The sequence below is a fragment of the Oncorhynchus mykiss genome, chromosome 1 (assembly GCF_057628025.1).
Source record: "Oncorhynchus mykiss isolate SJ-2025 chromosome 1, ASM5762802v1, whole genome shotgun sequence".
In the NCBI taxonomy this organism is placed as follows: domain Eukaryota; kingdom Metazoa; phylum Chordata; class Actinopteri; order Salmoniformes; family Salmonidae; genus Oncorhynchus; species Oncorhynchus mykiss.
In genome coordinates this window covers 49,830,351-49,857,406 of record NC_143022.1, presented here as the reverse complement: position 1 = coordinate 49,857,406, position 27,056 = coordinate 49,830,351, and the positions used below count along the sequence as shown (strand labels likewise).

The window sequence follows — 27,056 nt, the reverse complement described above, 5'->3', positions numbered from 1 at the left end:
GAGGTTGTTCTGGCAATCATTAAAACTAAACAAATGGTTAGGAATCAATATACAACAAAATAAGGTAATTTAGAAACTAAACTCTTTATTATTCTAACACAGGTAAAAATAAGATATTTCTCAATGCTTTGGACATTCTACAACTCTACTGAACACCCTAATTTCAGATATAAAATATATTTTTGAGGTACACGTTTTCACAGTCCGTACATTACTCCTGCTTCGTGCTAATTATCCAATTATAACCAGAGCCAATGTCACAAGGCCATATAAATACACAGTTTTTTACCAACACAACACACATCACGCCACTGACATGGAGTGCCATACTGCCTCGTAAAATAATCCCTTTCAACTATAAAAATATATAAATGAAATACATTACCTAAATACAGTATAATTTGCAAATGATTCATTTGCATACATAACAGTATCAGAACATAGAAAAGTGTGTCCATAGACCACATTAGCCATTACACATTCCAAGTTTTACTTCTTGTAGCTCCCGGGAAGAAATAAGTGAAGTGATGAATGCTTGTGTAAGCAGCAGTAAAATTTATTTCTAGCAGTCGGCTGGTGGGAGGAGCTATAGGAGGACAGGCTCACCGTAGATGCTGGAATTGAATTAAATCAAATATATGGAAACCACAAGTTTGACTCCGTTCCATCCCATCCATTACAATGAGCTTGTCCTCCTATAGCGCCGCCCACCAGCCTCCACTGATTTCTAGTGTCACAGCTGTGATTTGGTGAAGCATTTTTATGTGATGAGTAACCTTGTCTGAGACCAGAAGACTTGTGCTAGCTAATGCCTAGGCTTTAGCTCAATGAGCTGATGCAGTCTTGTGGTGTGCAAGGCTAAACACCCAAGTCGTTCACACTAGTAAAATGTCCGTTGCGAGTTAACCCTCTGCCTTTTGTTCCAGTGAGGAGAGGGGCGTGTAGTCATGGTCTGCGTCCTCCATGATAGACTGTAGTGCCTCCAGTCCCTCTACAGACACACACAGACTGCCCACCACCACACTGTTGTCCTGCACATCCACAACTACACACTCAGAAAGAGAGACAAAGGGGGGGGAGTGGAGAGGGAGAGGAAGTAAAAGTCAAATAGAAGGAGCGAAAGAGAGAGAGTGATAGAGAGAGATGCACACATAAAAAGAGGGGATTGGGGGTGAGAAAAAACACTTCCTGTTGCACAAGTTGACATAAAGACACAGTTTTCTACACAATATGCATACACAATACTCACTGTTCAGGCTGGTCTCAATCAGGTCTTGCTGTTGCTCCAGGATGTCAGGGATCCTGAAGAAGGCCACGCCTACATCTTCACACTCTTTCTCCTGCTCCTCCTCCTCCGGTGGCTCGCTCACCACCGTGAACCTGATACTGGCCAATCACAACACACCAGAGGTCAGACGGGACCAATCACAGCAGGTTAGTGGTCAGGCAAGGTTAATATGTAATCTCTGGAACGGTGTGTACATTTCTAGAGCTACAGACTGTCATTTCTAGAACCGTTCGGTCTACAACAGTCCTGTCCTCATCTTCTTGCCTTCCATGACCAGCGACACCATAGAGAAGCACATAACTCATCACTATCTGGTCTATTCATTTAGGCTATTTTCTAGTTGACAGTAATGTTGCATAATGTTAAAGGGAAATCTCAGCTACGCCTCCTTTTTTACTACCAGCATGCATGCGCATGCAATGGACAAACGACACACACTCTTAACAACCTTTTTCTTACCTTTCCATTTGGGGGTTGCGTCCCTCTAGCACCCCCCTTAGAATCTCCCGTCTGGACTTGTTGTTCTCTATGTCCACATGAATCACTGTCAGGAGAAACAAGGCATGGCTTACTGAATCACATCTGACACTCCAAGTACACACACAAACAGACTCAATGGAGGAAACATTTCAGAGTTGCTCCATCAAGCCTGTCAGTTTCTCTTTAGCTACTTAATCTGTAGCCGAAATCCTACACTGGCAAGGGCTCAGTAAGAGTGACTGAGTATTTGTGTGTGTGTGTGCACACACAGTGGGGCAAAAAAGTATTTAGTCAGCCACCAATTGTGCAAGTTCTCCCACTTAAAAAGATGAGAGGCCTGTAATTGTCATCATAGGTACACTTCAACTATGACAGACAAAATTATTTTAAAAAATCCAGAAAATCACATTGTAGGATTTTTAATGAATTTATTTGCAAATTATGGTGGAAAATAAGTATTTGGTCAATAACAAAAGTTTCTCAATCCTTTGTTATATACCCTTTGTTGGCAATGACAGAGGTCAAATGTTTTCTGTAAGTCTTCACAAGGTTTTCACACACTGTTGCTGGTATTTTGGCCCATTCCTCCATGCAGATCTCCTCTAAAGCAGTGATGTTTTGGGGCTGTTTCTGGGCAACACGGACTTTCAACTCCCTCCAAAGATTTTCTATGGGGTTGAGATCTGGAGATTGGCTAGGCCACTCCAGGACCTTGAAATGCTTCTTACGAAGCCACTCCTTCGTTGCCCAGGCGGTGTGTTTGGGATCATTGTCATGCTGAAAGACCCAGCCACGTTTCATCTTCAATGCCCTTGCTGATGGAAGGAGGTTTTCAAACACATGGTTTCCAGTAAGCCATGCCTTGTTTCTCCTGACAATTAGTCATAATGTCTGGAACGGCATCAAACACATGGTTTCCAGTAAGCCATGCCTTGTTTCTCCTGACAGTTATTCATAATGTCTGGAACGGCATCAAACACATGGTTTCCAGTAAGCCATGCCTTGTTTCTCCTGACAGTTATCAGAATGTCTGGAACAGCATCAAACACATGGTTTCCAGTAAGCCATGCCTTGTTTCTCCTGACAGTTATTCATAATGTCTGGAACGGCATCAAACACATGGTTTCCAGTAAGCCATGCCTTGTTTCTCCTGACAGTTATTCATAATGTCTGGAACAGCATCAAACACATGGTTTCCAGTAAGCCATGCCTTGTTTCTCCTGACAGTTATTCATAATGTCTGGAACAGCATCAAACACATGGTTTCCAGTAAGCCATGCCTTGTTTCTCCTGACAGTGATACGTAATAATGTCTGGAACGGCATCAAACACATGGTTTCCAGTAAGCCATGCCTTGTTTCTCCTGACAGTTATCATAATGTCTGGAACAGCATCAAACACATGGTTTCCAGTAAGCCATGCCTTGTTTCTCCTGACAGTTATCATAATGTCTGGAACAGCATCAAACACATGGTTTCCAGTAAGCCATGCCTTGTTTCTCCTGACAGTTATCATAATGTCTGGAACGGCATCAAACACATGGTTTCCAGTAAGCCATGCCTTGTTTCTCCTGACAGTGATACGTAATAATGTCTGGAACAGCATCAAACACATGGTTTCCAGTAAGCCATGCCTTGTTTCTCCTGACAGTGATACGTAATAATGTCTGGAACGGCATCAAACACATGGTTTCCAGTAAGCCATGCCTTGTTTCTCCTGACAGTGATACGTAATAATGTCTGGAACGGCATCAAACACATGGTTGGTTATACCAATCCACCCATTCCGCTCCACTCATTACCACAAATCCGTCCTCCCCAATTAATGTTCACCAACCTCCTGCGGTGTGTGTGTTCAGCATTTGTGAGTGTGTGTGTAGGCGCTCTCTGGTATTCCCTTACCATTGCTGTAGTTGTAGTGGCTGGTCTTACCCGGCGAGGGTTTGGGCAGGGACAGTGGCGTCTCTTCAGAGGGCATGTCCAACAGGGAGTACTCTACAAACAACCTGACCACACTACAGTCTGCTGCTGCCCGCGACTCAGGCCTCAGGCTCAGAGACACGATCTCCACGCGCACGCGCTCCGAAGGCTGCAGAGACAAACAGGACGCTGTAACGTAATAAGACTCGGTGACCTAACGCCACTGGAATCATAAAGGGTGGGTCATCATTTAGGCTTTAGCCGCGGTGGGATTTTGGAAAGTCTATTGGCTAATATTCATGCTGTGGATCCCATTTACTAGGCTGATGGGTCTATAAGAACACACGGTAGAATCTTAACCTACCAGGGCAGTAATGACTGAAGATTTCTAGATGATCATATACTGGAGATGATTTGGAAGCGGTCCGACATAATTGTACTGAAACATAAACTACTAAAATAATGAGTCATCTAAAATAGCTACGTCAGTTGTACATGTACTTTAAAATAACATCCTTAGCAGGTGTGAGAGGAATGTGCAAGTAACTCACTTGCAGAACAATCGCTCCACCTCCTTCCAGATAGATGATCAGTGAGAAATCTTTTTTTCCTATCCATCAACAATAATAATGCAGCTAATATTGAACTGGATATCATATCCGTACAGTTCAAATCAACACCATTAATGATGAATGAATGCTTGTGTTTTGTGCTTCCAATAAAGAATCAATAATCCCATCTGACAAACTGGTTAAAGATGATCAGTAGAGAACCTTGGCACAGTAAATATACTTACAGCACTAGAGGTTTGTCCCAACAATGGTTGGCAACATAAACAATACAAATAACTTAAAGCAAACTAGACTTGTTGGGTAAAAACTTTTACTTGGATGCTGCTGTTATATTCCCATGATATAAACACAACAAGCCCAATAACCTTGATACAGTACTTTCTATCCAACTGTACTGTATTCCTATCCTCTATGGACTCAGAGTACAAGGCAAACAGGCTGGGTTCTATCTGGTTCACCCACCTTCCGTCCCATGGAGGACTGGCCAGGAACAATGCAGTCATCACTGTCTGAGAGGATAGATTCACTCTGTTCCTCGTCCTCTGCCACTGGGGCCGCCTCCAAGTCTGGGGGAGGGGGGGGAGAGAGGGAAAAAGAGAGGGGGAGAGAAGGAGAAAAAAGATTCGGTCATAACCAAGAAGAGCATTTCAGGCTTGATGTGTTGCAGAAGGAAGCAAGGGGGGGGGGGGGGGGGGGGGGGGTTATACTGAGCAATAGAGAAGGAGAGGATTCATAAGTGTTGCTGTGAGCGTGTGTACACTGCATACGTGTTTTGAAAGAAACTGGGGATAGTGATAACAGTTGACATGACATCACCTATTCTTATTGGCATTGACATGTTGACAGCAAGTTTTATTGATGCAGGCTGAGTGATATGTACCACTGCTGAACATTGAAAGGGGGGGGGGGGGGGTCTCTCTCGCGTACTACTCAAGGTCAGCATTAACATTGATGGGCTCAGCTATCCCCAGCCTGAAGACTATTGGCAGCAGAACTAAAATATTTATGGGTTTTCTGGTGAAGAAACACGTCAGCAAACAATAACATGGACTGTTTGCACTTGAAAGAGAATACAATAGTAAGTATTTGTTTCCTAAGGATCCATAGGGGATTTGGTCCCGTGGGGCTCAGTTGGTAGAGCACGGCACTTGCAACGGCAGGGTTGCGGGTTCGATTCCCACGGGGGACCAGGACAAAAATGCATGCACTGGATAAGAGCGTCTGCTGAATGACTAAAATGTGAATATACATTTGGCTATTAAGGCTGAAGAGCCAGAGCTGCCCTGCAGCCCTAACCCTATCCGAACTCAGACTAAAAAGTAGGTACTGTACACTAAAGTCATACTTAAAGAGAGTTACAGTACAGGTTTGGGTTTTGTTTGTAAATTAGGCCTTGCTGGAATATGATTAAGATTGACGCAAGAAGTTGAAAAATTGGTTGCAAATCTAAACGGAGTGTAGCAGCTGCACTCCAAACCACAAGACAGGGAGAGCAGGGAAAACAAACATATCCTTCCCAATTCCGATAGGACCTCGATACAAATGATTAGCATTATCGTTGGACCAAGGAAACTGGTTGTTATTTTTGTTACATGTTTCTGCTAGTGTTGTTGTTGATATCAGTGAGGTGCTAACCTTCCATCTGTTCGAGAATCTCCTCGGAAATGTCTGATTCGTCTGAGGTAGACTGAGAGCTGGCTACGATCACCTGTCCCTCAGAGAAGTGAGACTCTTCCTCATCATCCTCTTCCTCTGTGGTGCTCTGAGGAGGCTCTGGTGCTACCGCTGACCCTGTGAACACCTGTGGAGCACATCACCGTTCTTATGCATGTATCCCTTGCATAATCTCACAGTAGACAGTAACTCTAAAGAAAGCTTAATCATCACATTGAATTGCCCCATTACAGGTCCAGTGTAAAGTTGAAGTCAGAAGTTTACATACCCTTAGGTTGGAGTCAATTAAAACTCATTTTCCAAACACTCCACAAATGTATTGTAAACAAACTACAGATTTGACAATTCGGTAAGGACATCTACTTTGCGCATGACAAGTAATTTTTTCAACAATTGTTTACAGACAGATTATTTCACTTTTAATTCACTGTATCACAATTTCAGTGGGTCAGAAGGTTACATACACTATGTTGACTGTGCCTTTAAACAGCTTGGAAAATTCCAGAAAATTAGGTCATGGCTTTAGAAGCTTCTGATAAATGATGTCAATTAGCCTAAGTCAATTGGAGGTGGATGTATTTCAAGGGCTACCTTCAAACTCAGTGCCTCTTTGCTTGACATCATGGGAAAATCAAATAAAACAGCCAAGACCTCAGAAAAAAAATTGAAGACCTCCACAAGTCTGGTTCATCCTTGGGAGCAATTTCCAAACGCCTGAAGGTACCACGTTCATCTGTACAAACAATAGTACGCAAGTATAAACACCATGGGACCACGCAGCAGTCATACCTCTCAGGAAGGAGACGCGTTCTGTCTCCTAGAGATGAACGTACTTTGATGCGAAAAGTGCAAATGAATCCCAGAACAACAGCAAAGGACCTTGTGAAGATGCTGGAGGAAACAGGTACAAAAGGATCTATATCCACAGTAAAACAAGTCCTATATCGACAACCTGAAAGGCCGCTCAGCAAGGAAGAAGCCACTGCTCCAAAACCGCCATAAAAAGCCAGGCTACGGTTTGCAACTGCACATGGGGACAAAGATCGTACTTTTTGGAGAGATGTCCTCTGGTCTGATGAAACAAAAATAGAACTGTTTGACCATCGTTATGTTTGGAGGAAAAAGGGGGAGGCTTGCAAGCCGAAGAACACCATCCTAACCATGAAGCACAGGGGTGGCAGCATCATGTTGTTGGGGTGCTTTGCTGCAGGAGGGGCTGGTGCACTTCACAAAATAGATGGCATCATGAGGTAGGAAAATTATGTGGATATAGTGACGCAACATCTCAAGACATCAGTTAAAGCTTGGTCGCAAATGGGTCTTCCAAATGGACAATGACCCCAAGCATACTTCCAAAGTTGTGTCAAAAATGGCTTAAGGGCAACAAAGTCAAGGTATTGGAGTGGCCATCACAAAGCCCTGACCTCAATCCTATAGAAAATGTGTGGGCAGAACTGAAAAAGCGTGTACGAGCAAGGAGGCCGACAAACCTGACTCAGTTACACCAGCTCTGTCAGGAAGAATGGGCCAAAATTCACCCAACTTATTGTGGGAAGCTTGTGGAATGCTACCCGAAACATTTGACCCAGGTTAAACAATTTAAAGGCAATGCTACCAAATACTAATTGAGTGTATGTAAACTTCTGACCCACTGGGAATGTGATAAAAACTGAAATAAATCATTCTCTCTACTATTATTCTGACATTTCACATCCTTAAAATAAAGTGGTGATCCTAACTGACCTAAAACAGGGACTTTTTTACAAGGATTAAATGTCAGGAATTGTGAAAGACTGAGTTTAATGTATTTGGCTAAGGTGTATGTAAACTTCCGACTTTAACTGTATATACACACACACACAAGCTAAAATTACAACTATAACATGAAGCAAAATAACCCCATAGTCACCAAACCCCAGAAATAGGTATGCGTTTAATATAACATATGACTCAGAGACAGAGACATAAAGTACCTTTGTTAGGGGCGGTAACTTTGAGACATCCCTTTTCTCTGTTCCAGGCAAAATAGAGGGACATGAAAAGTTTTCAGCTTCTTGATTTCCGGGTGCTGTGACATCTACGAATGAGACTTTTTTGCTTGCCGTTTTTTCTTTCACCACGGTCCGTAGTCTAGGCTTTGGTAACGGCATCTTGGGAGACAAGAATCAAACACAATTTCATGACAAATCAAAAACCAAAAAGGTAACTGAAACATACTGCAATCCTTTCCCATCAAATTGCCTTTCAAACGGTACATTGTAGTAAATACTATTTCTGTACTGGAAGCCACCTCAAAATCCATCAAACCATCCCAGACCAAGCTAACATTACCCTCATAGTACCTGTACTTACCTCAGATGCAGTTGAAGTAGTAGGAAGAGGAATTAAAGCTTTGGCCCTTTTCTCTTCCTTCACCACCATCCTCAACTCCTCTTTCTTCCCCTCCTCCTCTTTCCTCTTTTCCTCCACTTCCACCTTCTTCTCCTCTACCTTTCGTGTTGTTAGCTTCACTGGTCTCTCTTTGGGTACAAACTTGGCCTGTTCAACTGTCATGGTAGAGCCAGGAGGAGGCAGGTAGGTGAACTTCCACTTCAGCGTCACATCAATATGGCCACTGGGGAGGCCGGACGGGTCAGTCAGCTCAAATGTACCTGAGATGTGGACACACAGGGGGGATGTCGATGGTTGGAGCGGCCCAACTGGTCCCACTCAAACAAAAAGAGTAGTTTGTGTGACTAAGATTCAATAAAATAGGCAAAACATGGAAGTAATGTACGCAGTTTGAAGATAGATAAAAGCACTTAACAAACCTAAACCCATACAAACACACTCAAAGTCAATAATTACCAGTGTAGTTGCTCTAACTAACCACCCTGACTAACTACCAAACTAACCAGTGATGGCCTTGTCGTGGGCCAGAGACAGGAGGGGCACCCTGGCCTTGCCCAGGTACATCTCACTCTGGGTATCGTGGTCATCGAACACGTAGAGCAGCAGAGCCCCTGCCTTCAGGTAGCTGTCCAGCTCTGCCTCCATGGCCACTGGGAAGGACATGTTGTCCTCAAACTGAGGCTCGCTGCAGTCGCCCACGATGCAGGTGTCGTGGTCAGGGAAGTCATAGAACTGGTAGACCACGTAGGGGCTGGGTGGCTGGGCATGGCGGGAGGTCAGGTTGCTGCAGCATCGGACGGTGACGTTGAGCTCATTCAGGTTCATGCCTCCGTCGGCTGACACTGAATGGGGGGTTAGGGTTGAGGTTGACACCTGGGGGATTATAGAAAAACAGAGTAGGGTTAGTGAGGATTTATGGGCCAAATAGGAAATAAGTATTTTAACTAAAAGTTTTGTGAAATTGAAGCACCAACACTGAACCACCAAAATAGGGTAGACATTACATTTTTCTAGTTCTGTGTTGTGGTATGGTTATGAATCTTGTTTACCCGGAACTAATATCTCATAGAATTTGGTCAGATTAGGTTCTGGGTTCAAGCACCAGAAATACTGCCCAGAACCATGAAAAACAGACCATTATTCCTCCAAACTTTACAGTTGCCACAATGCATTGGGACAGGTAGGGTCCTCCTGGAATCCGCCAAACCTAGATGAGTCCGTTGGACTGTCAGATGGTGAAGCGTGATTCATCACTCCAGAGAACTCGTTTCCACTGCTCAAGAGTCCAATGGCGGCGGGCTTTACACCACTCCAGCCGACGCTTGGAATTGCAGATGGTGATCTTAGGCTTGGGTACGTCTGCTCGGCCCAGACCCATTTCATGAAGCTATACTGACGGACAGATCTTGTGCTGACGTTACTTCCAGAGGCAGTTTGGAACTCGGGAGTGAGTGTTGCAACCGAGTACAGACGATTTGTAAGCGCTTTCAGCCCTCGGTGGTCCTGTTCTGTGAGTTTGTGTGGCCTACCACTTCGCGGCTGAGCCGATATAGCGCCTAGACGTTTCCACTTCACAATAACAGCACTTACAGTTGACCAGGGCAGTTCTAGCAGGGTAGAAATTTGACGAACTGACTTGTTGGAAAGGAGTCATCCTATGACGGTGCCACGTTGAAAGTCACTGAGCTCTTCAGTAAGGCCATTCTACTGCCAATGTTTGTCTATGGAGATTGCATGGCGGTGTGCTCGATTTTATACACCTGTCAGCAACAGGTGTGGCTGAAATAGCCTAGTCAAGTCATTTGAAGGGGTGTCCATACATACTTTTGACCATGTAGTGAATGTATGGTACAATTTTTTACGTAGTCTGTCCAAGAAAGATTAGTTTGGTTACAATATCCACTAGCTACCTGCTGTTCCGTATTGAAAGCAGAGCCGAGGTAGCCCAGGGCTTTCACTCTCTCCTTGTACAGCCGAATGGCCTGCTCCATGGGCACCCGCAGCCTCACCCAGTACTCCACAGAGCCAAATGACTGCACCTCGCCAGCCACACCTGAGGTGCAGAGAAGAGAGAGCAGAGTTACTGTAGGTACTGGATATACAGTAGATACCTGAGAATCTGTGTTACATACCCTGGTAGAAAGAAGTCCATATTAAAACCCCTCCACTCACCAACCAGCTGTACGATCCCATGGGCTTTGCTGTCGTTCTCTAGGAGCTGCGACAGCCTGAGCTGCCCCACAGCCACAGTCGTAAAGTCCATGCCCCGGGCCAGCTGCAGCTCCAGCGTCACCGAACCCGTGTGGAGGTACTGCAGGAATAGATCGTCCACCCTCACCACGTACTGCGACGTGAAGCCGTACGCCGGCCGGGCTCCCCTGACTACGGGTGTAGCCTGCAGCTCGAAATCGTAGAAGGCGTAGGTGCAGAAGGTGGAGGGCTCGCGGTCGCTCAGTGTCTCCAGGGCGACTGGGGAGAGGGTCGCCATGCCGATGTGGATTTCCAGAAGGTTCTCTCCACGCTCTAGGTGTACGGTCTCGTCGAACTCGTCGGCCACGTCGTCGTCGGTAACCTCGGGTTTGAAAACGTGTGATTTGGTGCCGTAGGCAATGTCTTTCAGTTGGGCTGCGGGGTGAATTGAGAGAGTACAGTACAACAAGGAAATCAGTTAAAATGACAATAAAGACAAAACCAGACACGACCAAACATCACAAAACTAGACATAACAATAAAATCACCACAACACACAATAATCGTGACAGAATAAATACACACCCTCAAGTTTCTTGATCTTGGCAGCCCTCATGTCCAGCAGCTGGGCAAGGCGTTCCAACTTTAGCTCGTACTGCAGTTTGGAGTCATCCATCTTACGCGTCACCGCTTCAACTTCCGCCTGAGACACAAGAATACGGTGTAACTTTTTCAATTTTTTTTTTAAGGTATGTCACCTTATCAAGTGAAAAACTACGAATAAAGACCATTTCTAAAAGTATGTGTAATGTAAGACACCATTCAAGTGTCCTTGTTGCAAATGTTATGGAATATCTAGTTATTTTCCCAACCGTAGTCCAAGTGATTCATGCTGTGTATAACCACGTACCTGGTAGTCCTTGTTGATCTTGTGCTGGACTATGAGCATGTTCCTGGTCTTCTCCAGCTCCTGGATGGTCTCAGCGTACGTGGCCTGCAGCTCCCTCACGGAGTGCTCCGTGTCGCTACGCACCTCCTCCTCCACCTGCTCCAGGAAGCCCAGCTCACCACTCCTCTGGGACTTACGCACCTGAGGGAGGGAAGAATGCTTGTCACTAGTTACCACAGCAACGAAGTCATCATTTTGTCTAAACCCCACCTATTGCTACAATTTACAATGATTATAAACCTAACCCTAACCCGATCCCTAACATTAACCACACTGCTAACCTTATGACTAACCTTAAATTAAAACCAAAAGAGCAATTTTTTGTTTTCATACATTTGTACAATATAGCCAATTTTTACTTTGTGGCAACTAGTGACAAGCGGGAAAGGTGTTCATTTCAGTGCAAACTGTAATGCACAGTGCCCCCTTGTGGATGGGAGTAGTAACATATGGTGATGCTGCATATGGTCAAAGTGGACCTTACAGTTGGGCTGCCCAACCCTCTTCCTGGAGACCTAGGGTTTTCAGTGTAGATTTTCAGTCCAACTCTAATTTAACACACCTGATTCTACTAATTAGCTGCTCAACAAAACCTTAACTAGCTGAATCAGATATGCTAAATTAGGGTTTGACTGAAAACCTACAGGACAGTAGATCTCCAGGAAGAGGGTTGGGCAGCGCTGCCTTAGAGCATGATTTCAGGTCGAGATAAGAGACCGATCTGGCCTAAATGGCCATGTACTCTAATCGCCACCCGGCACAGCCAGAAGAGGACTGGCCACACCTCAGAGCCAGGTTCCCCTCTAGGTTTCTTCCTTTCTAGGGAGATTTTCCTAGCCACCGTGCTACTACCATCTGCATTGCTTGTTGTTTGGGGTTTTAGGCTGTGTTTCTGTATAAGTACTTTGTGACATCTACTGATGTAAAAAGGGCTTTCTAAATACATTTGATTTGAGGTAAAATGACCAATTACCTTGATTAGCATCAGTGCCTCACTGAGTTCTGCCACATCGACCTCACTCTCCTGCAAGAGAAAAAACATGAGCGCACATCTATAACCATGTTGGTTGAGGTATACACATTAAAAAACACATTCATTTTTATATGGAGCGAGAACCGGCTCCTGTACCTTGGTGTAAAACTTGATTCGATCCCTTATTTCATCTAACTGCTGCTTTTGTTCCAGGAACCGAAGCTGAATGTCTTCCTTTTCTTGGCTCAATTTTTCGTTCATATCTAAAATAGTAACACAATTAAAACACTTCAATGTAAAAACGTCTCTGAATGTACACAAAACGTTCGGGTCGACAGTTACCTCTTTCAACCTTGATCTTGTCCAGAATCTCGTTTTTGTCCGTCAGGTCCGACTTCAGTGCCAACTCTAGCTGGGCTATCTGTAGTTTCAGCTGCTGCTCCCGCATCCTAAATGTCTGATCCTGGCTTACATCGAAAGCACTGGGAACACAAAGCCATATGTCATCCACAAAATGATCATACAGAGAAGAGTTTTTCCATGTAGGATTCCATGTGTCCCAACCCCTCACCTGTTCACCAGTTTATCACAGTTCTCCTTCAGCAACACTCTCTCCTTCTCCAGGTCAAAGATTTGCTCCTGCAACTGTGTTTCATTAAAAAAAGAGGATAGTTTATTAGCCAAGAGTTTAGCCAAGGGTGTCCCTACAATGTTATGAGATTGAAACAATCTCATCAAATTGCTCTCGATAAGAGTGCCTGCTAAATGACCAAACCATAAGGGCTATTTTCCCAGACAGATTAAGCTTAGTCCAGGACTATAAAGCATGCTCAATGGAGAATCTCCATTGAAAGTGCTTTTTTTTGTTGTTGAGGACTTGGCTTAATCTGGGTCTGGGAAACCAGCCCCAAATGTATCGGAAGGTTACCTCCTCTGTCCTTCTCTGTGAGAATGAGTTGGCCTGTAGTTGGCTCTCCAGGCCCAGACTCCTCAGTCGCTCGTCTTTCAGCTGGCCCATTAACTCATCCACCTTGGCCATCACAGCTTCATGACTGACCTTCAGGGTCCTCTGACTCTGCAATCACAACACTGTGGTCATTACCATGGTGACTGGGTTTGAATAGTATGTGACTGAAAGAACAAGATATTTGAAGTTTCCATGTCGACTATAGATTAGAATGTACGGTGGAGACCCTAAAAAAATCAGCTCAAATATTTTTCTTAAAACCTCGATCTGGTGCAGTACTAATGCCACATGCATTTCCCAAATAATCCACACTGGACATTGCTAGAGTATTGCTAATGAACTAGTGTCTCCTGGAACATGCAGTTGTATTTTACCTCTTGGAGTTGTAGGAATCGGCCCTCGAGCACAGTGAACGCGTTGCCCTTCTCAACAAGCTGCTTCTGCAACCTGATCATCTCCACGTTGTCCTTGATAGTAGATCTGGAGACACCACAACACAGAGGCATGGTTTTGATCACTATTCCCATATAGTGTGTGTGTGTCGTTGCTGGATAAAACAACTGGAGATATACAGGTACGTGAACACTACCACTTATTGTGGCTGTGAATCTCCACCAAAAACAAAATCAATCAAAAGTTGAAACGTATGTGCTCAATGCGGTTGATTGAGGAGTGTGTTGTTAGGATGCAGAGTAGCTACTTCTGCACGGTGTGTTACCTCTGCCCAGTGGTCTGCTGCTCTCGCAGGTGGAGGAGCGACTCCTCAAATTTTCTCTCCTTCCTCCTCAGCTGGTCCCTTAGCAGCTCTGTAGCTTTGTCCATCTCCTCTATGTGAGACCGTTGGGTCTCAATCACATTCTCACTGACAGACAAAGATTCAGGTTAGTTTTATTAGAATGAATGACAAGGCTACTGTTGCTAAAGCAAAGTGAGAATGACAACAATAACACTAAAAAATATAAATTGTACAGGTAACTGCCAAAATAATGGAACCAATTGAATAAATAAGGAATACAAGGTATGACGAGCTATATTGAAAGCAGGTGCTTCCACACAGGTGTGGTTCCTGAGTAATTTAAGAAATTAACATCCCATCATTCTCAGGGTTATGTATAAAATTGCTGGGCAGGCCATTATTTTGGCTACCAAGGCTATGAACCCAAAGGATGACAATGACCATATCCACAGGCCACAAGTAGTCACTGAATGGTTTGATGAAAACGATATGCCATGGCCGTCTAAGTAACCAGATCTCAACCCAATTGAACACCTATGGGAGATGCTGGAACCGCTTCTGAGACAGCGTTTTCCACCACCAATAACAAAACACCAAATTATGACATTTCTCATGGATAAATGGTATCGCATTCCTCCAATAGAGTTCCCGACACTTGTAGAATCTATGCCAAGGTGCATTGACGCGGTTCTGGCTCGTGGTGGTCCAACGCCCTATTAAGACACCTCGTTGGTGTTTCCTTTATTTTGTCAATTACCTGCCTCCTGGGCCTTTCACGCACGACAGTGTCTAGGGTTTACCGAGAATGGTAAGACAAACAACAACAACAAAAATTCCAATCAGCGGCAGTCCTGTGGGCGAAAACAGCTCGTTGATGAGAGGTCAAAGGAGAATGGCAAGAATCATGCAAACTAACAGGCGGATCACAAGCAGGCAAATGACGGAGCAGTACAACGGTGGTGTAGGTCCCGTGATACCAACTGAGCAAAGTGTCCATGTCCCAAAGAATTCAGTCTGTTCTGGAAGCAACGGGAGGTCCGACCCGGTACTAGATAGGTGTACCTAATAAACTTGCCACTGAGTGTTTATACACACACACACAACCTATCTATATACACAGTGCCACAGAAAACATTCACACACCTTTACTGTTTCCACATTTTGTTGTGATAAAGCCTGAATTTAAAATGGACTAAATTTAGATTTGTTTGTCACTGGCATACCCGATAATGTCAAAGTGAAAATATTTTTTCCAAATTAGTTAAAAATAAAAGGCTGAAATGTCTTGAGTTAATCAGTAATCAAACACTGTTATGGCAAGCCTAAATAAGTTCAGGAGCAAAAATGTGCTTAACAAGTCACATAATAAGTTGCATGGACTTCTCCAGGAAGAAGAGCCTAAAACCCCAATTCAAATGATTTCTCTGTAACACACACATAATTGTAAGGTCCCTCAGTCGAGCAGTGAATTTCAAACACGGATTAAACCACAGAGACCAGGGAACTTTTCCATTGGCTCGCAAAGAAGGGCACCTACTGGTAGATGGGTAAAAATAAAAAAGCAGTCTTGAATATCCCTTTAACATGGTGAAGTTATTAAATGACACGTTGGATGGTATAGCAATACACCCAATCACTACAAAGATACAGCCGTCCTTCCTAACTCAGTTGTCGGAGAGGAAGGAAACCACTCTGGGATTTGAAGATGAGGCCAATGGTGACTTTAAAATAGTTAGAGTTGAATGGTTGTTATAGGAGACAACTGAGGATGGATCAACAACACAGTAGGTACTCCACAATACTTAGTTAATTGACAGAGAGAAAAGAAGGAAGCCTGTACAGAATAAAAATATATTTTTTAAATGCAACAGGCACAAAATCAATACTGCAAAAAATGTGGCAAAGCAATACACTTTTTGTCCTGAATACAAATTGCTATGTTTAGGACAAATCCAATACAACACATTACTAAGTACAACTCTCCATATTTTCCAGCTTACAGTGCATATTTTCCAGCTTAAAGTATTCAGACCCGTTCATTTCCCCCAATTTTTGTTACTTTACAGCCTTATTCTAAAATCTCAATCTACACAATATACCCCATAATGACAAAAATGTAATTATTTTTTACAAATGTTTGAAAATGTATTAAAAATAAATAAAAACGTCCCCCTGTGGTCAATTAAATTGATCTGAAATAATTTGGAAAGGCAAACCTGTCTATATAAGGTTCCACAGTTAACAGTGCATGTCAGGGCAAAAACCAAGCCATGAGGTCGAAGGAATTGTCCGTAGAGCTCAGAGACACGATTGTGTCGAAGCACAGATCTGGGGAAGGGTACCAAAACATTTATTCAGCATTGAAGGTCCCCAAGAACACAGTTGCCTCCATCATTGTTCAATGGAAGAAGTTTGGAACCACCAAGACTCTTCTTAGACTGAGCAATCGGGGGGGAAAGGCCTTGGTCAGGGAGGTGACCAAGAACCCGATAGTCACTCTGACAGAGCTCCAGAGTTCCTCTGTGGAGATGGGAGAACATTCCAAAAGGACAACCATCTCTGCAGAACTCCACCAATCAGGCCTTTATGGTAGAGTGGCCAGATGGAAACTACTCCTTACAAAAAGGCACGATAGGCCGCTTGGAGTTTGCCAAACAGTACTTAAAGGACTCTCTGACCATGAGAAACACGATTCTCCGGTCTGATGAAACCAAGATTGAACTCTTTGGCGTGAATGACAACCCTCAGGTCTGGAGGAAACTTGGCACCATCCCCACGTTGAAGCATGGTGGCGGTAGCATCATGCTGTGGGGATGTTTTTCAGCGGCAGGGACTGGGAGACTTGTCAGGATCGAGGGAAAGATGAACGGAGCAAAGTACCGAGAGATCCTTGATGAAATCCTGCTCCAGAGCGCTCAGGGACCTCAGACTGGGGGCAAAGGTTCACCTTCCAACAGGACAACCACCCTAAGCACACAGCCAAGACAAAGCAGAAGTGGATTCGGGACAGGTCCTTGAGTTGCCCAGCCAGAGCCCAGACTTGAACCCAATCGAACATCTCTGGAGAAACCTGGCATTAGCTGTGCAGCAACACTTCCCATCCAACCTGACAGAGCTTGAGAGGATCTGCAGAGAATAATGGGAGAAACTCCCCAAATACAGGTGTGTCAATCTTGTAGCGTCATACCCAAGAACACTTAAGGCTGTAATCGCTGCCAAAGGTGCTTCAACAAAGTACTGAGTGAAGGGTCGAAACACTTAGGTAAATGTGATATTTGGGTTTTAAATGTGATATTTCTGCATTTCATTTTCAATATATATAGTATACATATTTTCATACACAAAACATCCCAACATCCTAGTGGAAAGTGTGTGCATGATTTTAAAAATATATATACACTGCTCAAAAAAATAAAGGGAACACTTAAACAACACAATGTAACTCCAAGTCAATCACACTTCTGTGAAATCAAACTGTCCACTTAGGAAGCAACACTGATTGACAATAAATTTAACATGCTGTTGTGCAAATGGAATAGACAACAGGTGGAAATTATAGGCAATTAGCAAGACACCCCCAATAAAGGAGTGGTTCTGCAGGTGGTGACCACAGACCACTTCTCAGTTCCTATGCTTCCTGGCTGAGGTTTTGGTCACTTTTGAATGCTGGCGGTGCGTTCACTCTAGTGGTAGCATGAGACGGAGTCTACAACCCACACAAGTGGCTCAGGTAGTGCACCTCATCCAGGATGGCACATCAATGCGAGCTGTGGCAAGAAGGTTTGCTGTGTCTGTCAGCGTAGTGTCCAGAGCATGGAGGCGCTACCAGGAGACAAGCCAGTACATCAGGAGACGTGGAGGAGGCCGTAGGAGGGCAACAACCCAGCAGCAGGACCGCTACCTCCGCCTTTGTGCAAGGAGGAGCAGGAGGAGCACTGCCAGAGCCCTGCAAAATGACCTCCAGCAGGCCACAAATGTGCATGTGTCTGCTCAAACGATCAGAAATAGACTCCATGAAGGTGGTATGAGGGCTCGACGTCCACAGGTGGGGGTTGTGCTTACAGCCCAACACCGTGCAGGACGTTTGGCATTTGCCAGAGAACACCAAGATTGGCAAATTCGCCACTGGCGCCCTGTGCTCTTCACAGATGAAAGCAGGTTCACATTGAGCACATGTGACAGCCGTGACAGAGTCTGGAGACGCTGTTGAGAACATTCTGCTGCCTGCAACATCCTCCAGCATGACCGGTTTGGCAGTGGGTCAGTCATGGTGTGGGGTGGCATTTCTTTGGGGGGCCACACAGCCCTCTATGTGCTCGCCAGAGGTAGCCTGACTGCCATTAGGTACCGAGATGAGATCTTCAGACGCCTTGTGAGACCATATGCTGGTGCGGTTCGCCCTGGGTTCCTCCTAATGCAAGACAATGCTAGACCTCATGTGGCTGGAGTGTGTCAGCAGTTCCTGCAAGAGGAACGCATTGATGCTATGGACTGGCCCGCCCGTTCCCCAGACCTAAATCCATGTCTCGCTCCATCAACCACAGACTGTCCAGGAGTTGGCGGATGCTTTAGTCAAGGTCTGGGAGGAGATCCCTCAGGAGACCATTCGCCACCTCATCAGGAGCATGCCCAGGCGTTGTAGGGAGGTCATACAGGCATGTGGAGGCCACACACACTACTGAGCCTCATTTCACTTGTTTTAAGGACATTACATCAAAGTTGGATCAGCCTGTAGTGTGGTTTTCGCACTTTAATTTTGAGTGTGACTCCAAATCCAGACCTCCATGGGTTGATAAATTTGATTTCCATTGATAATGTGTGATTTTGTTGTCAGCACATTCAACTATGTAAAGAAAAAATGATTTTATAAGAATATTTCATTCATTCAGATCTAGGATGTGTTATTTTAGTGTTCCCTTTGTTTTTTTGAGCAGTGTACATATAATATTCTAAACTCAGCAAAAAAAGAAACGTCCCTTTTTCAGGACCTAGTCTTTCAAAGATAATTCATAAAAATCCAAATAACCTCACAGATCTTCATTGTAAAGTGTTTAAAACACGGTTTCCCATGCTTGTTCAATGAACATGGACCAGTGGAACAGTTGTTAACACACTAACAGCTTACAGACGATAGGCAATTAAGGTCACAGTTATGAAAACTTAGGACATAAAGAGGCCTTTCTACTGACTCTGAAGAACACCAAAAGAAAGATGCCCAGGGTCCCTGCTCATCTGCGTGAACGTGTCTTAGACATGCTGCAAGAAGGCATGAGGACTGCAGATGTGGCCAGGGCAATAAATTGCAATGTCATTACTGTGAAACGCCTAAGACAGCGCTACAGGGAGACAGGACGGACAGCCGATTGTTCTCGCAGTGGCAGACTGTGTGTAACACCTGTACAGGATCGGTACATCTGAACATCACAACTGCGGGACAGGTACAGGATGGCAACAACTGCCAGAGTTACACCAGGAACGCACAATCCCTCCATCAGTGCTCAGACAGTCCACAATAGGCTGAGAGAGGCTGGACTGAGGGCTTGTAGGCCTGTTGTAAGGCAGGTCCTCCCCTGACATCACCGGCAACAATGTCGCCTATGGGCACAAACCCACCATCGCTGGGCCAGACAGGACTGGCAAAAAGTGCTCTTCACTGACAAATCGTGGTTTTGTCTCACCAGGGCTGGTAGGATCCACGTTTATCGTCGAAAGAATGAGCGTTACACCGAGGCTTGTACTCTGGAGCAGTATCGATTTGGAGGTGGAGGGTCCATCATGGTCTGGGGCAGTGTGTCACAGCATCATCGGACTGAGCTTGTTGTCATTGCAGGCAAACTCAACGCTGTGCGTTATAGGGAAGACATCCTCCTCCCTCATGTGGTACTCTTTCTGCAGGCTCATCCTGACATGACAATGCCACCAGCCATACTGCTCGTTCTGTGCATGATTTCCTGCAAGACAGGAATGTCAGTGTTCGGCCATGCCCAGCGAAGAGCACGGATCTCAATCCCATTGAGCATGTCTGGGACCTGTTGGATCGGAGGGTGAGGGCTAGGGCCATTCCCCCCAGAAATGCCCGGGAACTTGCAGGTGCCTTGGTGGAAGAGTGGGGTAACATCTCACAGCAAGAACAGGCAAATCTGGTGCATTCCATGAGGAGAAGCACTGCACTACTTAATGCAGCTGGTGGCAACACCAGATACTACTGACTGTTACTTTTGATTTTGACCCCTCCTTTGTTCAGGGACACATTATTCATTTTCTGTTAGTCACATGAAGTGGGACAGCATTCACTTCACTGCAGTCAGGTCAAGATCCTAGTGAGGACGACGAGCAAACGGATGAGCTTCCTTGAGACGGTTTCTGGCAGCTTGTGCAGAAATTATTTGGTTGTGCAAACCCACAGATTCATCAACTGTCCGGGTGGCTGGTCTCAAACCATCCGGCAGGTGAAAAATCCAGATGTGGAGGCTGGTGTGGTTACACATGGTCTGCGGTTGTGAGGCCGGTTGGACGTACTGACAAATTCTTTAAAACGACAATAGAGGTGGCTTATGGTAGAGAAATGAGCATTAAATTATTTGACAACAGCTCTGCTGGACATTCCTGTATTCATCATGCCAATTGCATGCTCCCATAAACCTTGAGATATCTGTGGTATTGTGTTGTGTGACAAAACTGCACATTGAGTGGCCTTTTATTGTCCCCAGTACCAGGTGCACCAGTGTAATGCTCATGCTGTTTAATCAGCTTATTGATATGCCACAACTTTAACATTTCTACACTACCAGGGGTCTGTCGGGAGGGAGAAATGGGAGGGTGAGGTTCAGTCAGGTAGGTTACCTAGCCTGTCTATCGCTTGCGGCCTCCTCTCCTTCGACGCCGGGACACCCTGGTGCGGTGTTGCCTGCGGACAGGGTGGCTAATCTGCTTCTTCTGGGCTTTGTGATTGATAGATAAGACTATGAATGACTTTTAGATGGGCCGGGGGCCCCTTTTATAGGGCTGGAGGGGGTCGGAGTGACGTCATCATGGGATAAATGATGACGCAAAATTATTCAAGACTATTTGGATTTTGAAAAGTAAAATAGCAGTATTGGCAGGATGTATTTTTTATATTTTTGCTTATGTTTTTTTGGCCAACACAATGAATCATGGTAGAACAAATCAATCAGAGCTTTATTTAATGGTCATTTGGAATGTCAATTCAATGAGCATTATGGGTAAATAATACTAAACACAGCAGAATATAAAAAGTGTCCAGAAGGATGTAAGAGCCTAAAATGAAGAAAATTGGTGTAAAATTGTAGGCGATCCACAGCATGAGTCAAAATACCCATAAAACCTAGCGGTCAAACAGGGAAACGGTTCCAATTGTTTTTCCACCATAAATTTTTACCATGGGGGATTTTTAGAAACACTTCAAATAAGGGCTTACCCTGATTGTCATGTACTGTCATGTTGTGTCTTGTCTCTGTCCTTTCCCTTCACCCTGTCTCCCTCTGCTGGTCGTTGTTAGGTTACCTTTTCTCCCCCGCTTTCCCCCAGCTGTTCCTTGTCTCCTCTTGACTACCTCGTCACCCCTTCTCCCACCTGTTCCCCTTTTCCCTCTGATTAGTCCCCTATATCTCTCTCTGTTTTTGTTCCTGTCCTTGTCGGATTCTTGTTTGTTGTGTTTCATGCCTGAACCAGACTGTCGTCATGTTTTGCTGTAACCTTGTCTTGTCCTGTCGGAATCTGCCGGTCCGTCTGAGCCTACCTATGTTTGGTAATTAAAGAAGCTCTGTTTAAGTTAATTCGCTTTTGGGTCCTCATTCACGCACCGTAACACTGATAACCATGTACATCTCTCTAGGACAAGGTGACTTTTATCAAATGTTGGAAAAACAATTGGAACCATTGTCCTGTTTGACCACTAGGTTTTAGGACACCACTGTGGGGCTCTGTTATAATTTATACAACGGGTGGGTCGATTCCTGAATGCTGATTGGTTAAAACCGCATTCCAGCCTGTGTCTATTCCACAAGTTACCACCGGCTAAACCTATGATGTTAAAATGCCTATTTACTCTGTTCCATCTGACTGCGCAATCCAATGTCTCATTAACCCAGCCAAGCAATTTATATACTTGATCTCCACTATAAAAAGCATCTAGACATTATCTCACATTTCTTTGAGACTAAAATTTAGTTTTCAACAGTGGAGATTTCTATAAACCTTGCTGTCTGTCTCTCATGTCATTTGCAACATTGTTTCAATATTAAAATTTGACCTCCATGTGTCCCATAGTAATGAACGTGTCGTGTCGGGAGTCGGGACGAGACAGACAGGTAGCGTTTCTCAGCCAGTCGAACTCGTGAATCAGCTGGCATCATTTTTATGGATATATTCAAAGAAATGTAAATTGAAAAAAGGTCCAACGAAATGAAGTGCAGCTAAGTTTGCAGTCTTTCCACCTTCAGTTTGAAGTGATTGTGTTAGCTGTGTTGTTGGCTAGCTCCTCTGAACAACAGTGTCCTGACATTTTTTATGCCAGGTGAAATCATGCCTCATTAGCTCATTGTTATGGACGTGTCCAAATAAAGGTCACTAGAAAACAGCTTAAACAAATGCAAATGCAGCTACTGTTGTTATTAGGGCTGCACTTTTTGATGTGACTGTAAGTTAGCAGTAGTTGGCTAGCTAGAAAGCAAGGGATAAGAATGTTGCCAGCCAGTATGGCAATGGAACATTTATAACGAACGACTGGGTCGCGTCCATAGATACAGATCAAGAAGACTGAACGACGGTCTCGCAACCGAACCGATAGAAAGAACAACCAGCCGGCTTGGTTATCAACCCTAGATTTGTGTTGGGACTATATCTTGTGGAAGGATGAAATAGTATTAATAAATTAATCAAAATAACATTTTTTACGAAAATGTCAATAATTATTTGAATATGGTGGTAAAAGTGAAAATGCCCTCGAAGCCAGTTTTTAGGATATATTGGTATGGTTTGCCGGCTCTAGCTTCCGTTTCGACCCTAACAACACCTGTGCCAATATATCCTCCAAACATCGTCTTCATGGGCATTATCACTTAAATAGATGTATTCAAATATAGGAATAAAATTAGTTTAAAAAAAGACAAACGAGAGGGAAGGGGAGAGAGAGATAGAGACAGTGAGAGAGACAGAAAAAGACTGAGTGAAAGAGAGACAGATAGAGAGGGAGGATAGAAAGAGAATGAGAGAGCATTGCAATCATGGAGGGGATGTTGCTAATATGGTGCAAAACGTACAGTCCCTCACAATCTAGCTAGCTGATAAAAACAGTACATACAGGTTGCGGATCTCAGCTCTGGCGTCATCCAGCAAACTGTGTCCGTATCTGGGCAGCAGACCCTGAGGGGCCCTGCCACTCATCTCCACCTCCACACTTCTAGGGCCTGGGAGACACAAACAGACACAAAAGTTAAGGCTAACAGAAAACTCCCACCAAAATTCAAACATGAGGATAAATCCATATTGCTTTCCTATCCAATCTATGCCTAGGGAGTAAAGACTAGGAGTTCATTTGGGATTCAGTGTCAGAGTATAAAAGTAAAATGTCAAAGGTCACCTCTGGGGGCAGCAGGGGGTAGCTGAGCCAGGCTGAACGTGTCCTCCCTCAGCCTCCGCAGGCCTGTATTGACTCGTGATTGGACATGGCCATAGGGGGTGGGCCGTTTGCTCTGCGTCTGCAGCTGCTGTTTGGCGGCCAACAGGCGCTGCTTCAGGCCCTCATTCTGCATCTGCAGCTCCTGGACCTAGAATTGAATTACACTCAATTTTGGGTTGCAAATAAACAAAACGTACATCGACAAGATGCGCATTTGAAATCCTAGAGGATAACACACAAAAACATTAATGAAAACACTGGTTATGTCCCAAATGGCACCCTATTCCTTACACAACTTTTGACCAGAGCCCTTGTAAAAACTAGTGCACTATATAGGGAATAATGGTGCAATTTCGGACGCATCCACTTATTTCCAAAGTGGTCCACCTTCTCCTGCAGCTCTTCCATCATCTCCTCCAGCTCCACGTCCCGGCTCCCTGGTCGCACCCCACCTGCAGCCACTTGTTCCACACGCCGACGGTCCTTCACCAAGCGCACCAGCTTGGTGGCCATCCTGCGAAAAGCCAAGAGAAGTTCAATAGAATGGGAGCAGAGGCAAGGGTCAGAAATCCACATGAAGAGTTGTTGAACTCTAAGGTTTGATACTGTAGGGGTATGCATTGAGGTTGAAACCTTAGCTAAATGTGTGTGTGTGTTGCGTGTGTGTGCATACATCCAGGTGCAGTTCCCACCTCTTGATTTTGTCCTCCTGTTTGTGTGTGTGTTGTTTGAGGAGCAGGTTTTCCTCATGGAGCCGTAGGAACCTGTCCTCCAGCTCCTCCCTGCTCACCCGCAAGATCGCCTGCCTCGCCCGGGCATTCTGGGCTACCAGCATCTCTGCAAACAGAGCCAGGAAGTTACCACCAGTTTAGACCCAATTGTTAAGGTCCATAGGGTAGAGTAAAGTAAAGTCAAGTAATGGCATTAATAACCTGATAATCCCACTCCAACCTTAGTGAGGTTTAGGGTGATGTCTTTAACAGGCACATCTGCTGCAGTCTCGTCAGCAAACGTTGACATGGTTCAATCTGGAAACAAAAGGTTGAGACATCACAGCTATCCATCAATGAAAGACTAACAGGACACAGCCTCCCGTGGCTTGTTTTAGCTAGGAAGGTCAGATGAAAACCATGCAACTAACAGTACTAACTAGTTGCTATCAATGTCTAGAATAGGCGTACATATTATTTATGTTCTACTAGCTTAGCTAAATGTTTCTTTCTAGGTCAAAATAGCTCACAAATAGGCTAGCTAGGTTCGTTTGGCTACGTACGTACAAAAACAAGCGGCTCGTCTGAAGCCAAGTCTCAATGAACTAGCTAACGTTAGTTTTAGAGTGGATAAGCAAGCTAACAAGTTAGCTATCGTCCAGTTTAAAAGTGTCTATCCAATAGTAAAGCATGCATGCATAATGTTTACCATTAACTATTCATTTCTTACCGTTTCACATAAACACTTCACTCCTCAGCGACTGTTGCTAACAAACAATCGTCTTCCTGTTCCTATGTGTGCATGCGTTTCAAAAGAATCATGGGATACGTAGTTTCAGGAGAAGAGCAGTACAGTCAGAATACTGTGCATTTCACAACACAATATTATGTACAGTGAGTCAATATCTAAAAGGTATTTGGTGCAGTAGGCTACTTTGCAATGCTGATAGGCATTATTTCAGTAAATGTTCCTATGAATTGTGTCTTTTACACTGTCTCCTTTCATTACCATGTTGACAAGCCTTAATCTAGCCCAAGATGGAGTTTACTGTTAGCCTTAAGGTCCAAGGACCAACACAGCCAAATACTCCATCTAAACATTAATCGATTCTCAATTGCGATGCGGTTATAGAAACATAAAGTCCTAGACTTTCATATCACATCAAAATAATCTCTCAAATACAAAATATTCAATTACTGTACACTATTTTAGTTGCAGCCGAGAGTATTTTTCAGTGACGCCACGTTTCTGGCGAGAGGGTTCCAGCTGCTGCGACATCATCTCAGTCGTCGTCCCTCAGGGTCTCTATGCTGCCATCTACTGCTATGTCATCTCTCAGTGCAGCGCATCTCTCAAGAAAAGTGGAATTTTCGAAAAGAGTGAACGTTTCAAATGAACTGTATGGGGAAGTGGGGGTTTCGACACGTTTCACTCAATATGTCGTTTGGGTTATCGGACATTAGTAATGGTCTGCAGAGACGACAGTGAGGAATTTCAGTTATGTAAAAAAAAAATAACAAAAAAAAGTATATTCACTGACTAAGCTGTTTCTTTAAATGTTACCTACAGGTAGTATGTATGTAACAATTTTCTTGTAAATGCTAGCCAACGTTACATTTACGTAATTTAACAAACGTACAGTGGTGAGTGCTACATTTGAATACTTGTTTCATTATTGGTCCCTCGTGGGAAAAGAACTCCCCGACGCTGGCGCCCATGCGCCTCTAAAATACTCTCACCTGAGCTACACGTGACTAGCTACCTTAACTTATAATTGTATTTTTTTACATTAATGTATTATTGAATATTTGGAATAATAATAATTGAAAAATCAAGTCATGGCAGTGCTAGTAGTTATGGAATTCCAGCGCTTCTAGTGTTAAAAGACGCCTTTCAAAACCCCCACTTATAATGGTTCCTTTCTAAATGCTCTCACCTATTGACACCTATCAATTTAACTTTTTAAAAATGTGTTATTATTATTTCTCGCTGATATGAAAGATAAGGTCTTTATGCTTCCAAAACCGTACCACAAGTGATGCGTGTTAATGTTCAGACCGAGTGTCGGGGCTTAACAAAACTTGCTTGAGTTACTAGCTCCTTACAATGCAGTAAAATTTCAAACAAGAAATGTCAGAAATAATACAAATAACATGAACAGTAATCCAAATGCAAGCTATGCAAATGATACAGTATGTACAGCAGTAGATATATTAGCTATGTCAAGAATCCAGTATGTAAATACACGGTGTGTACAAACAGTGTAACAGAAAATGCAATGTACAGTGGATATAGTAGATATAAACCCAGCAAAAAAAGAAACGTCCCTTTTTCAGGACCCTGTCTTTCAAAGATAATTTGTAAAAATCCAAATAACTTCACAGATCTTCATTGTAAAGGGTTTAAACACTTCCCATGCTTGTTCAATGAACCATAAACAATTAATGAGCATGCACCTGTGGACGGTCGTTAACACACTAACAGCTTACAGACGGTAGACAATTAAGGTCACAGTTATGAAAACTTAGGACACTAAAGAGGCCTTTCTACTTACTCTGAAAAAAAA

General features: G+C 44.1%; 1 protein-coding gene across 2 annotated transcripts; it reads right to left on the bottom strand.

The window, feature by feature from the left end:
- Positions 1 to 65: 65 nt before the first annotated feature.
- rpgrip1l (RPGRIP1 like) lies at positions 66 to 26,137 on the bottom strand. Of its 2 annotated transcripts, XM_021603604.3 has the most exons (27): positions 25,693 to 25,833; positions 25,220 to 25,281; positions 24,712 to 24,807; positions 24,472 to 24,616; positions 24,167 to 24,293; positions 23,741 to 23,927; positions 23,462 to 23,567; positions 14,122 to 14,265; positions 13,778 to 13,883; positions 13,365 to 13,511; positions 13,008 to 13,081; positions 12,779 to 12,918; positions 12,593 to 12,699; positions 12,437 to 12,487; positions 11,425 to 11,604; positions 11,100 to 11,217; positions 10,497 to 10,949; positions 10,235 to 10,377; positions 8,828 to 9,197; positions 8,286 to 8,584; positions 7,907 to 8,083; positions 5,895 to 6,060; positions 4,722 to 4,825; positions 3,670 to 3,856; positions 1,748 to 1,832; positions 1,250 to 1,386; positions 66 to 1,045 (listed from the first exon to the last, which is right to left on the bottom strand). In XM_021603604.3, the coding sequence occupies exons 3-27, from the start codon at positions 24,797 to 24,799 to the stop codon at positions 903 to 905; spliced, it is 3,984 nt and encodes a 1,327-aa protein (XP_021459279.3). In that variant the 5' UTR covers positions 24,800 to 24,807; positions 25,220 to 25,281; positions 25,693 to 25,833; the 3' UTR covers positions 66 to 902. The 2 variants fall into 2 exon arrangements, with proteins under 2 accessions (XP_021459279.3, XP_090089333.1); XM_090233207.1 differs by lacking the exon at positions 25,220 to 25,281 and having other exon boundaries at positions 25,693 to 26,137.
- Between the last annotated feature and the right edge of the window lie 919 nt (positions 26,138 to 27,056).